At 37.9% G+C, this 13,263-nt stretch overlaps 1 protein-coding gene across 1 annotated transcript in view; it reads right to left on the bottom strand.

Annotated features, from left to right (window-relative positions):
- Positions 1 to 6,295: 6,295 nt before the first annotated feature.
- Positions 6,296 to 13,263, bottom strand: part of LOC124607034 — a 61,533-nt gene continuing 54,565 nt past the window's right edge. Inside the window, exon 3 of the mRNA XM_047139203.1 lies at positions 6,296 to 7,653. Within this exon, the coding sequence (XP_046995159.1) occupies positions 6,926 to 7,653 (728 nt within the window). The 3' untranslated portion in view covers positions 6,296 to 6,925. The remainder of the gene's footprint in view (positions 7,654 to 13,263) is intronic.

Below are 13,263 nucleotides of genomic sequence, written 5' to 3'. Positions count from 1 at the left end.
TCCTTGACCTTTTATTAGCAAAGACAATTTTTTTAAAATGAACATATGTAATAGAAATAATGAACTTTTTTTTATGCAAACAGTCCTTCTGAGGAACACCTGCAATTGAGCATTATAGTAGACATTGAAAATATTGCTTCAGTTGTAACTTTTTTTCAATGCTTAGTCCATAACTGGTTCTGGCCTGCTACATGCCCATCATCAGGTGTGATAATTATTTTGTACTGCAATCCTGAGTAACACAGCTGAAAATATAGGACACAGTGTACCACCACCTAGCATTCTCTCCATCATGGTACTTGGGGTCACAGCACAAAATTATCAAACCTGATGGTGGGAATTTAATAGTCTGAAGAAGAGTTTTGTTAACATCAAATATGCATTTTAAGTGTTAGGAAGTCTTTTCTGAAAATATTTGTATGGATTATAGGCATGCATAGAAGTGAAATGTGGATGATAAACAGTTTAGACAAGAAGGGAATACAAGCTTTTGAAATGTGGTGTTTTGCTGCTACAGAAGAATGCTGAAGATAAGGTGGGGAGGTCAAAAAGCTGATGAGGAGCTACTGAATAGAATTGGGGAGAAAAGAAATTTATGGCACAGTGTGACTAGAAGATGGGATCAGTTGATAGGACACATTCTGAGACCTCAAGGGATCACCAATTTTGTACTGGAGGGAAGTGTGGATGGTAAAAATTAAAGAGGTAGACCAAGAGTTGATACATTATGCAGATTGAGAAGGATGCAGGTTGCAGTACTTATTTTGAGTTGAACAGGCTGCCACAGGATAGAGTAGCATGGAGAGCTGCATCAAACCGGTCTTCAGACTGAAGACCACCACAACAACAACAACAATGTCCATTTGGTTACAGAAAAAACAATTACTGAAAGTCACATGAAGATCTCTAAGACAAACAGAATTTAAGTTCAAAACTCACTCCCACGGAAGTATTCTAACTCTCAAAATTCTTCTAATTGCTCAGCTCCTGATAACCCGAAATTTACTGAGCCCAATGAACGCTGTCATAAGCCAACTGGTGTGCTGCCTGCCCTGTTACATTATCAGCCTCTCATCCTGAATGCTCACCAGTGCAAGACTGTCACTGAAGACCCTGATCAAAAGACCACAAGCACTGCTCCTCATGCACTTTTAAGCTTTTAGTCACATGACTACTACTGAATTTGGTACATGTAGTTACAAATAACTACCATTTAATTATGAACAATAATTTCGGATTAAATTGTTACAGTCATTTTTTGACCTCATATCGAAATATTTGTGCATTATTTCAATGGATATGAATAATTGTATGACTACCTCTTAACATACTGTGCTGTAATGTGTTTAAATTTAAATTAAAGTAGCTGCAAACACATCTTAAAATGTCAAACTATGGTTGGTTAAACATAAGGATTTGTTGCATAATTGACTGGGGTACTCATGCTATTTTTGTACTATGTTTGTATGTAGAGAAATTATAGCACAATTTCCATATAAATTTTGTAAATGGTTTATTAGTCTATGTGATTGTAAAATTAACATATTAGCATAATTGCTAAATTGTCAGCTTTCTTATGACAAATCTTCAGTGTATGTTGCATGTTTAGTTCACTTGCTATAGTTTTTATAAACTATAATAATTAAAAAACCAAAAACTCATAACATGCTATTTTTTAGAAACAAGGTTAAATTTTTAACGAGCTTGACTCATTACTGCAATTTGTTTGGTGTATCTGCTTTTGTCATAGGATGCCTGTGAAGCATTTTTTGTAGAATATTATAGTTTGTTGTCTTTACACCACTTGCAGCCACTGGCTGCCTACCTCCTCGTTATGCTGCCTTATCTGCCTCTGCCCACATGCTCAGCCTTGGCCCTCTGGCCACACCTCAACAAGTACTTACCTTATGGTGAAGGTAAAACAGGCAAAGGAATAAAAGAACTGTTCCTGTTGCTTGCTTGCCTTGTGTGGGAGGCCTCAGCAACTGTCTAGGCGAGATGCTGTGCTACGGAGGCATTAAACCAATATTCGAGAGTGCCCACAAGATCCAAGATGTGTTGAGGCTCATGAAGGATTCTGTAGGTTCTCTCCACACTGCAGCCATCTATCAGCTTTGATGTTAATGTGATGAAGTCTACCTAGATGAAATTGGGAGACGAATTATCACTTGCTTGCCAGAGCACAAATGCTATGTACAGCTGAGGCAACACTAAAATCACTTACAGCTGAGCACCACAAGGACTGTGGCCAAACTATTATTTTTCAAGAACCTCATGTGCCTGCTTAGCAGCTGTTGATACAGCAGTGAAAAATAAGCGAAAGACTATTAAAATAATTAAACACTCTAACAGCATGAACAGGAAGTATGGCTACAAGTTCCTGGTGTCTCGGCTACCGGCAATTCCAATCCATCAAGCCCCATGTGTTCACCAGCCAGCTGTTCCACATGATCTGGCTTCAGCTGTATAAACAAGTGGCCACAAGAGAAAAGTCATGTAGCATCAGCCTCTCACTGCAGGAAAATCAGTACCTCTGGATACGAGATACTGATTCACTATTACCTACCACTCACCTGCCAGAATAGCTACCTCATACACAAAATGAGACAGAGTATAGGGGAGGACACCATAATCTAGAAGTCAGTTTCCTTGGAAAGGACCCCTGAAAAGTCAGTCAAAACATTGGTATTTTATTTGTTTTAGTGTTTCATAATGACACAGTTTAATAATAAAATTATTTTATTAAAATTGACACTGGTTATGGAAGTCTATGAACTTTTGTTGGTGACGTGTATGGGCAGGAAATTTATAGACGTACCCACAAGTTGTAACAGCTGAAATGACAAAGAAGAAACCGCTGAATGATCTTGTGTTCCTGAAAAGATACTGGGACCACTAAAATTCCTTTGTTTGCTACCACATTTTGGGACTAGAAAGACAAGTAATATCTTCAAATGTGTTTGCCTTTCATTTCTGAGGGAAATACCACTACCTCCTTTCCATCTTGGATTTTAACAAGATGCTACTCAAATTATTGGCAATCAACTGAGAAAATGTTGAAAAATAATGCACAAGCCAGGACAAGCATGAAAAAAAGCAGTAAGAAGCCATCAGCAGAGTAAATTTATAGAGCGCACAGAGTTGAAAAGAAATGCTAAGCTGAAAAGAAATACTAAGCTGAAATTGAATCCTCCTCACACTGTGTGAATCTTTCAATTCATACCATCAGCAAGGCAGCTGTAGATGTGCTGTCTAAGGGTTTAAACCATTCAGTGACACCCCAGTGCATGCCATCAGAGGTCTTTGTAAAAACCATTAAAGTGTTGTTCCAGGAATTGCCTCAAGCAGAAGCAGAGGACATCTGACAGGGAACAGATATGGCAGCATGTAAAGCCTTGGATGTAGAATACGTCTGTTGAAGATACAATCACCCAAAGTGAACTCAGGAATAACAATATCATAATTTTACATGTGGACATTAGAAATGGCACAGTAATAGAGGACACTATGTTGTATGAAGCCAAAATAATTGAGTTACTGAGTGATCCCATGCATAAAGAATTGAAAAGTGACATCACAGCAAAGATAGTAAGACAGAGACAAGCTCTAATTAAGTGTCATAGAATTAATGCTGATAGAGCAAATGGGCTCATGTTGAAAGTTCCAAAGCTACCAATAATATGTTAGGTAAAAGGTGCATATGGAAGGCCATCCTGTAAGACTGATCATCTGTGGGACCAGTTCACCCATGTGATGAGGATGATGATGATGATGAAGTCCCACACTCCTTGACAGAGCGTAGGGGAACAATATGGGAGGCCCACACCACCATACTAGGCAAGGTCTATATTGTCTGACAAAACATCTGGCCCACAAGTTATGCCACCTGGTTGACGACACAAAGTCTTATGTTAATGATTCCACACATTTCCCCAGATTAATATGAAAACAGCAAGCACTGGGTAAGGATCTAATTGTCAGCTTTGACACAAGTGCCTATATTTGAAACCATTAACATCTTACAGGAGCAAATACAACTAGATACATGAGACTTGGTGCAGCTGTGCTTATCATCAACATATTTTAGTTGGCAGGGCAAGTTGTATGAGCAGACAAACAGAGTGGCTATGGGCTCACCCCTTTCACCTGTAGTAGCTGATGTATTCATGGAAATGTCTGAATGGACAACAGGATGTTCCATGCTGCTGGGCCCGCATTGTTGACTGAGGTATGTGGATGACACATTCATCATATGGTTGCACAGGAAAACATAACTATGCAAATTTCATCAGCACATCAACAGCTTACATAAAAACATACTATTCACAATAGAAAAAGAAAATAATGGAGTGATTCCTTTTCTGGATATGAAAGTGTACAGAACATCTAGCAACACATGAAATGTTCAGGAAAGTGACACACATCAACAGATATCTGAGTGCAGAGTTGCACCACCTTCTAGCACAAAAAAAGTCACACTATATATGCTGACAGCCCATATTCACCAGATTAATGATGCTGACAACCTTCAACATGAAATAAATGGCCTCCAGACGATATTATGCGCAAATGGATATACCAATCAGAACACACAATGAGCTAGGACGTACAGCAAAATAAAACAGACAAAGGATCAGAATAAGCTGTAGCTGTTGCTCGCTTTCTTGGCAGCTGTGGACATAGCAACAAGAAGTAAAAGAGGCTATCAAATTAATTAAACACTCTAATAGTATGAACAGGGAGGATGGCTACAAGTTCATGATGGTCTGGCTGCCAGTGATAATAGTCCACTGAGCTGCATGTGTTGCCCAGCCAGCAGTTTCACATGATCCAGTTTCAATAATATAAACGAGCAGGTACAACAGGACTGCCATGCAGCATCAATGTCTCATTACAGGAAAATCACTACCTCTGGTTTCAAGATTATGATTCATTACAATCTACCAGTTACATGCCAGCACAGCTCTATAGAGTTACTATACAGCCACTCCCCACCGTGTAGCCAACCCCTTGGAATTTTCCCATGGCATCGCAGAATGTGACTCCAGTAGCTACCTGACAACCAAATCAAATTAGTATACAGTGGAAAACCATAATCAGAATCCAGCATTTCATTGCCTTTGAAAAGGCCACACTGAAGTCCATTGAAATATTAGCATTTTACTTGTTTCAGTGTTTCATAATGACAAAGCCTAATTCACAAAAGATTTAACTCAAACTGAATGCCTAGCCTGTGTAAGCCTTCATGTTCACTTTTGATGAATAAAAGTGTATTTCTTTTAGGCACATTGCCCTGGAAGATAACTCAACACTCAAACAGAGAGTGAAAGTACAAATTCTCTCATGGTAAAACAGACTCAGCAGATAATAAGGACTTTTCTTCAGATTAAAATATTGGCTTAGAAAGGAAAACTTTTACAAATAAGAATGAGCTGATACTACTGAGTTTTGGATTTATGACACAAATGATACTGTAAAAGTGAAACAACATCCTGAAAAATAAACTAATACTGCTTGCTTTCAAAAACAACCAACAGCTACTTCATCTAAACTGGACCTTATTAGGCTTGAGACAAAGTCATTAGCTGTGATACATGTGGAAAATCTGAAACTACTATTCACATGTTTCAATACATTGTTTTTTCACTTTAGCAGAAAGCACTGACTGGTTATGACCAAGTTCTTAGAGACATAGTGGTATGACGTAAGTAGATACTGTAATTTTCAAAGATCGTGTTGTATTGTAGTGTATATTTGTATTGTATATTTATTGGTCCTGTGAATCATACACTGTACAGGGGTACATAATGATATAGGACAAGTCAAATAATTTGCAATAAAGCTTAACAGAAAAAAGCTGTTGTATGGTTTTCAGTATATAGCAATATAACTCTAACATATGGGAATAACATTTCACAAGTAAATTTTACACGCACACATTTCATACTTTTGGCCTTGATTACACAGACACACACATATATGTAATAGACCACATATAATACACAGATAAATCTAATGTATACATTTCTTATTTTGGCCTTAATTGTATAAACTATTAAAATTTTCACATATTTACATTGTAGATATAAATTCATCAGCACTATAGTAACAATTCTGTAGCAAGTAGTCACTCACTGCAGTTTTGAATTATGCATGCCAGTTATTGCCTTAATTTCTTTAGGTAGTTTGTTATACAGTTTTTTTCTTGCTTGCAAGGGTCCTTTTTGTTTTAGTGTTGTATGTGAAAACTGCATATGTAAATCTCGATTATTTCTTGTGTTGTATGAATGGATATTTTGGTTTTTTGGAGCAATCTTGTTATTTTCATCTACGATTTTCCTTACAAACATTATTGTTTCTAGGATATATAGGCATGGTAATGGAAGAATATGAAGCTTTTTAAATGTGGGTTTTCATGAAGATCGAGGTGCTAAGCCTTCCATGGCTCTTATAATTCTTTTTTGTGCAATAAAACAGCTTTGCTGGGTGGTGAATTTCCCCAGCAAATTAAGCCATATCTTAGTAATGATTCTGCTTGGGCATAGTACACGTTTTTTATGGCTTGCATAGATGTGCATCCAGCAAGAATATTTATACTATAACAAATGGTATTTAATTTACTATATAGGTGTTGTGTGTGTTTCTGCCATCTTAGGTCATCTTGGATCCAAACTCCCAAAAATTTGGTGCTATTTACAATTTCAAGTCTTTTGCCTAACAGTTCTATGGTTGCAGTTAAAGGCTGTTTATTCTGCACTGTGATCTAAACATATAATCAAAATTAAATCTGAAAATTTATCAAACTGCTTATGTACGCAAGTCATTCCCATAGCACACATTTAAAAAAGTAAATCACTGATACTGGGTGTATTTATAGTTAAAATATGTAGGTATGATAACATTTAATAACTGTGAACCTACATCACTACCTTCCATATGAAACAGTGTAGCCCATATTTCTCATAACAATGTTCTTCATAGTCTGCTGAAGCTGCTTTCCAAGATAAGTCTTGAGAAGTGACTGAATGCCTTTTAGAAACACTTGTTCCATTTCCTGTGTTGTATCTTCAGTAGCACGGTTTTTTGCTGAATTTTGCTTTTCTCCTATAACTGGCTCCTCACGATGCTCTCGGCCTGGAGGATGACAGCCGTAAACATATACACTCACAAATTCAGGTTGCAAAAACTGACTGTCCATAGCTATATCTGCAATACCTCTGTTGCTACTGGACAATACACGTGGCTGAGCAGCAATCTGCAGTCCAGCTCGTTTCATGCGCATCGTTACATTACAGACATCAGTTGGCAATGGATGTGGTGTGTTTTTTATGAAATCTCCCTCATATAATTTCACTGCACCTGTAACACTGAGCTCCGAAAAACCTAGACGAGTTTCTAGTGTACGTTTACGAGGCTCCCAGTGGCAATGTTCAACCTCAAACCAAACTGCTTGAGCTGGCATTTTTATGCGCATTTCAGTCACATACATATCATATGGTGCTGAACGGAGTGGCTGATGAAGAGCATAACCAGCAAGATCTAGAAAGCTTCCATTAAAATTAGGTTGTTGTATGTTCCGCTTGCTAATCAAATCCATTGCTGATTCAATTGCTGACCTACAATTCTCTCTTGGTTTTCGTGCTGTTCTTCCATCTAAATAGAAAGGAAAAAAATGTATCTTAAAAACAGTTTTTACAGTATTTGAAACTGTAAATAAAACAATTTTCACAGTGACTTTATAGTTAATGTAAGAATATTTACTGTAATGGGATGACAGCATGAAAGAAATATCTAGGAAGAATAAAATTGAGATATAAACTTGTGCATAAAAAATGGGAGAGCAATCAATAGCTGTACTGATTTGAAGAATAACGTTCAACCAGTTCTAATAGAAATTATTTTATTATGCAGGGCCATTTCAATATGAGACTATTTTCATATAAAACAGGGAACACTGTACTGGTGCTATTAACTATGAGTACTGGTTATTCTTCTTGTCTTCTTATGGCCTTCAATTGTATAGATTATAAAATAATATAAAATTCAATGAAATCATCACCAGACTTCGATTAAAGTAACTATGTGTGATTGCCTTACATCTGGGTCTGGGGAGCAGAGTGCTCATGCGATCATCAATGGTGTGTGTGAGAAAGAGAGAGAGAGAGAGAGAGAGAGAGAGATTGGCTAATGCCCAGCCCCACCACTCAAGTTGCTAAAGATCAACCATAAAGTTGGCTGAAACTGCTTCCAATACGGCACTGTAGAGAAACATTTTTACTAGTTAACTAAGGTTTTCTCTAAATGTTTTGACCACTTTTCTGGACATGTCTGGCAGTTAATAATTAGATTATTGCACCCCACTTTCTCTGTAACCTGTCAATTTGGTAAACACTTTTCTTCATCTTGATGGTCTCACTACTATTGGTTTTAGATAGCCAACTTTAAGAATATGCTATCATGTGAATTCCACTGCTTACTTGTTTCAAACTATCACTTTTTTTAATACTTTTATGATTTATCACCAATATGTTAATATTTAAATTTGTTTGGATAATTTAGAATCAAGAACCTTTATTGGATGTTGGCTTCTTGCAATGAAATAGGCTTTGTCAGTGATGCTTTTCATAATAATGCGTGCAAGTAGCATGAGATTGATTTATGCAAGTACAGTGAAGGAAAATTCTTAAATACTCTATAATTCTTAGAATATAATGTCACCATTCATAAAGTACATAGTAATGAACACAAGAATACTGTCATTTAGGAAAACTATAAAATTCTCATCAACTAGTGTTACCACTGCTGGAGTACATATTAATGTAATGCACAAGTATACTATAACACAATAAAAATCCTAAATGTCATTATATGGCATATCAAAAATTCTTTGAAGTTATAAAACAGGCCATGTGATAGCAAGTTACACTATTTCATTTTAAAAATGCATAAGAGATGAGACCAAGCAGAGAGTGACAATTTGTTGAATGTTCTGACTGGCTATAATTTGTGTAAGTAACCCATATTTGCTTATCTCTACCTAGGAAAATCCAAATTTGTTTTAGCTCTGGTGTCATAATGATGAATTACTTCCCTGACTGTAAGTTCTCTATTATGCTTTTGATCTAAACAGCACAAATATAAATTTATAACTGATAACTGTTACTTCTCTCAACTTTGTAAAGAAAGGACGACAGTGCCCCACAGGACCCTTCAGAGACACTACACTACACATTTATTATTATTATTATTATTATTATTATTATTATTATTATTATTTTAATGATGGTGACGTGAGAAGAATGTCCTTACACAATCATGTCATAAGAAATATGTTACTGGCAGAGTCCAAAGTAAATCACATGAAAATAAATAGTGTTCACCACGATGATTAAAATTCTTCAGGGTGTTGTACCATGCCACTGTACAAAATACTTGAAATACAAACTATAAAACCAACATTTTGGCTATATTACAAAGGCCTTCCTTAGGACAAGACTGTTTTTACTGGATACAACATTGCAGTGGGTTCAAAAATAATATGCAAAACCCCTTCAGACATGCATGTGTGTCTGAAGGAACAGGCACTGTGGGACTACAATCATTATGAAGTATATGAGATGTATTCATATTTGCAAATGTGGACAACCATTAGCTACTTAACAAAATGATGGCAATGAAAACTTGTGATGGACTGGGACTCGAACTCAGATTTCCTGCTTATTGTGAGCAGCCACCTTACCATTAGGTTATATGCTATACGGGCATGACTCACGCCAGACCCAAACCTCCGTATGTTGTCAACCATGTGTCAACAACCTGTACTAATACTTTCATGAACAGGTGAGACATTTTAATTGAAAGTTGCTTCTCTGGTGTTGGCAGATAAGTACAATATTGCAGTGCCTGTTTTGTTCAGAAATATGACGCAAAATTCCTTGTCATGCATGCATGGCACTGCAACATTGTATTTGTTCACTAACACCAGGCAACTGACTTTCAGTTACAATATCTCCCCTGTGTGGGAATATTCATATGAATGTACAAGTACAGGTTGTTAACACATGGTTGATGACATATGGAAGTTTGGGTCTGGCCATGAGTCATGCTTGGATAGCCTAATGATAAAATGATTGTTCACAATAAGAGTGAAACCTGGGTTCAAGTCCCAGTCTGGCACAAATTTTCCTGTTGTCATTACATTATACAGCTGATAGTTGTCCATATTCACAACCGTGAATACATTTCATGTATATTTTTACTGGAGGAAAGGTGCCCTGCTTATTAAAAACTATCAGTGTCAATATGTCATTTTTCCTGAACTTTGTTTGACCTGGAATATAATAGGTCATTCATGATGAGAGGGAGAGGGTAGCCTGTATGCTATTCATGGACTATCTGGTTTATAGATGACTGATTCCAGCCTGCAAAGCAGCACCTCACTTCTCATGGGTATGTTTTCTTCCTGGTGTGCACAGATATACACTGATAGTTCCTCTATAGCTGTTTGTTTAGGCTGTCACATTCACACTCAGTGACACTTCTGCCCCATGACTGCCTGTGGCAGGGAGTAGCAGGAGACCTGGAAGTCTGTAGCCTCTCTTATAATGTTGTCAGACTGCTTAATAATTTCAGTCCCCTCTCGTATTTTCTGTTGCCACATCCTTGACTATTTTGCCAGTACACAGGCTTCCTGGAACATGACAGGCTATCTAAAATCATGGTGGTGTTCTGCTGTCACTGGTTTATGGTGCTTTTCTAATTGCAAGTAGCATTCGTATCCCACTACTCATGTGCTGACTGGTCTCCCTGTCTCACACTCACAATGTAGCTCATATACTTCTGCAATATCAAGATACTTCATTGTATCCTTGGTGGAGACTATCGTGGAATCTGTGGTTGCTGTGGAAAGTCAGTTTGGAACCTCTTTGGGGGTGGATGTTGCCTTACTGTTCTAATGCCCTTCACATATGGTAAGTGTACTATCAAGCTTTTCTTCATGGCCTCCTTCGCTTATTTGATTCTGGTTGGCATTGGCTGCCTTCTTATAATGTTGTTATAATACCTACTGGCATGAAAGGTATAGTGTAACTCCCACAATTCTTCTTTGATATTATTAGCATCACTTATCCGACAGACACAGGCCATCAGCAGATGCAAAACAGAATACTTCTGGACTGGGTGATGGTGGCTCTCCACATGCTGGTACCCATTTCTGTGGATTGGGTTCTGGTACACTTTGTGTCCCAGTCTTCTATCAGTGGTTCTACCTACCTCCACATCAAAAAAATGGTAACATGCCAGTGTTTTCAGTTTTGTGTGTGAAATGTATATTTTTATGTTGGCGGTTTAAATACTGAAGGAAGCTTCCCACCTCCACTTCTCTGTGTAGTCAGATAATGAATGTGTTGTCTACATACTGTAGCCAATAAGGGTAGAGTAATGATGCAGAAGCTAGGATGTTATGCTCAAAAGCTTCCCTGAAAATGTTGGCAGGAACTGGGTAGACCAAGGAGCCCATTGCCACTACATCTACCTGAAAGAATATGAGGGCTGTTCAGTAAAGAATGATCTTAACTTTGATGGTCCTTCTCAAAGGAGTCTCCCATGAATGCAATACACTTGTCCCAGCATTTCTGTCAGTCTTCAAGTACATCCTGGTAACTGTTTTTTGAGATGTCCTTTCAAATCGCCTCAGCAGTCTTTACCACTGCTTCTGATGATTGATAATGCCTCCCACAAAGGTGTTTCTTCACAGGAATAGAAAAAAGTCACATGGGGCTAAATCTGAACTATAGGGAAGGTGAGGGATGCACTTCATGTTGATTTTTGCAAGATATTCAGCAATAACATTGGCAATATGTGGCCACGCATTATCGTGGTGCAGCATTCAGCCTGCTTCATGGAACTGGGTCTTTTGCACCTGATATGGACTTGCATTGTTTTCAGGACATCCCTATAGCATTGTCAAGTTACCAATGTGTGTGCAAGTACAACATGCTGATAAACCATTCCATGAATATCAAAGAATGAGATGACCATAACTTTCCCAACAGAAGCAACCACTTTTGCTTTTTTGGGGGTTGGTGATGAAGGAGATTTCCACACTGAGCTTTACTGTTTGGTCTCAGGATTAAAATGATGTAGCCAAGTTTCATCAGCAGTGATTACATTTGAGAGAAACTCCAGATCTTCCTCTAACATCAACTTTAACTGCCTGCAGTCCTGCACATGAATGTCCTTTTGTTCAGGGATCAACCATCTTGGAACCCATCGCACGCAAACACGTGTCATTTGTAATTTTTCTGTCACCAACATGTGGGTGGCACCCAATGAAATGTTCAGTATTTCAGATAGTGGTCCTAAGGTAATTCATCAATCCTCTCACAATGACAGCAGCAGTGTTGATGTTTTCTTCCGTGACAGCAGTAACTGAAACACCGGGTCTACCTGCCTTTGAAATTGATTGTCTCCCCTCTTTAGATATTTTAAACCCCTTCAAGCTGTGCTGTAGGGAAGATCAGACTCTCCACAGTCCTCCTGTAACATTGTATAGGCCTCAGCTGAAGATTTTTTGAAACGAAAGCAGAATTTCAAAGCTGCATATTGTTCCTCACATGTTACCTCCATTGCAGTGGTAGGCAATACTGAACTTGTCTGACCTTGCCTGCCTATCACAGATGGCAACCAAGAGTCCCAACAATGAAACTGCTATGGCATGTGTGTTGCACATTAAGCTAACAGAGTATCACAAGATTAAATTTTAGCGTGTGAAATTATGACCATAAAAAACTATGATTATTCTTTATTGAACAGCACTTGTATCAAAGATGAAGTCTTGGAGCTACACCATACCTTTGACACCAAGGAGGATGATAATGACATTATAAGAAAGACAGCCAAGGCCAACTGTAATCAAGTAAGAGAAGAAGGCAAGGATGAGAAGCTTCCATTAAAGCATTTACCATGTTTGAAGGGCATTAGAGAACAGTTAGGCAATGCCTGCCCCATGAGGTTTCAAACAAATTTTCCGCAACATCCACAGGATCCTCAACATGATAGGTTCCTCCAATGATGCAGTAATCAACCTTAATACTGCAGGAGCATGGGAGCTATATTGTGAGTGAGGAGCTGCCTACATATTGGAGAATGGGAGACCTGTCAGTACACAAAGAGTGAAACATGAACTCTATATGCAATTAGAAAAGCACCATAAATCAGCAGTAGAGAACACCACCATGATTGTGGACAGCTTAACGTATTTGA

The sequence above is a fragment of the Schistocerca americana genome, chromosome 3 (genome assembly GCF_021461395.2).
Source record: "Schistocerca americana isolate TAMUIC-IGC-003095 chromosome 3, iqSchAmer2.1, whole genome shotgun sequence".
Classification (NCBI taxonomy): domain Eukaryota; kingdom Metazoa; phylum Arthropoda; class Insecta; order Orthoptera; family Acrididae; genus Schistocerca; species Schistocerca americana.
This window is presented reverse-complemented; position numbering and strand designations above follow the sequence as displayed.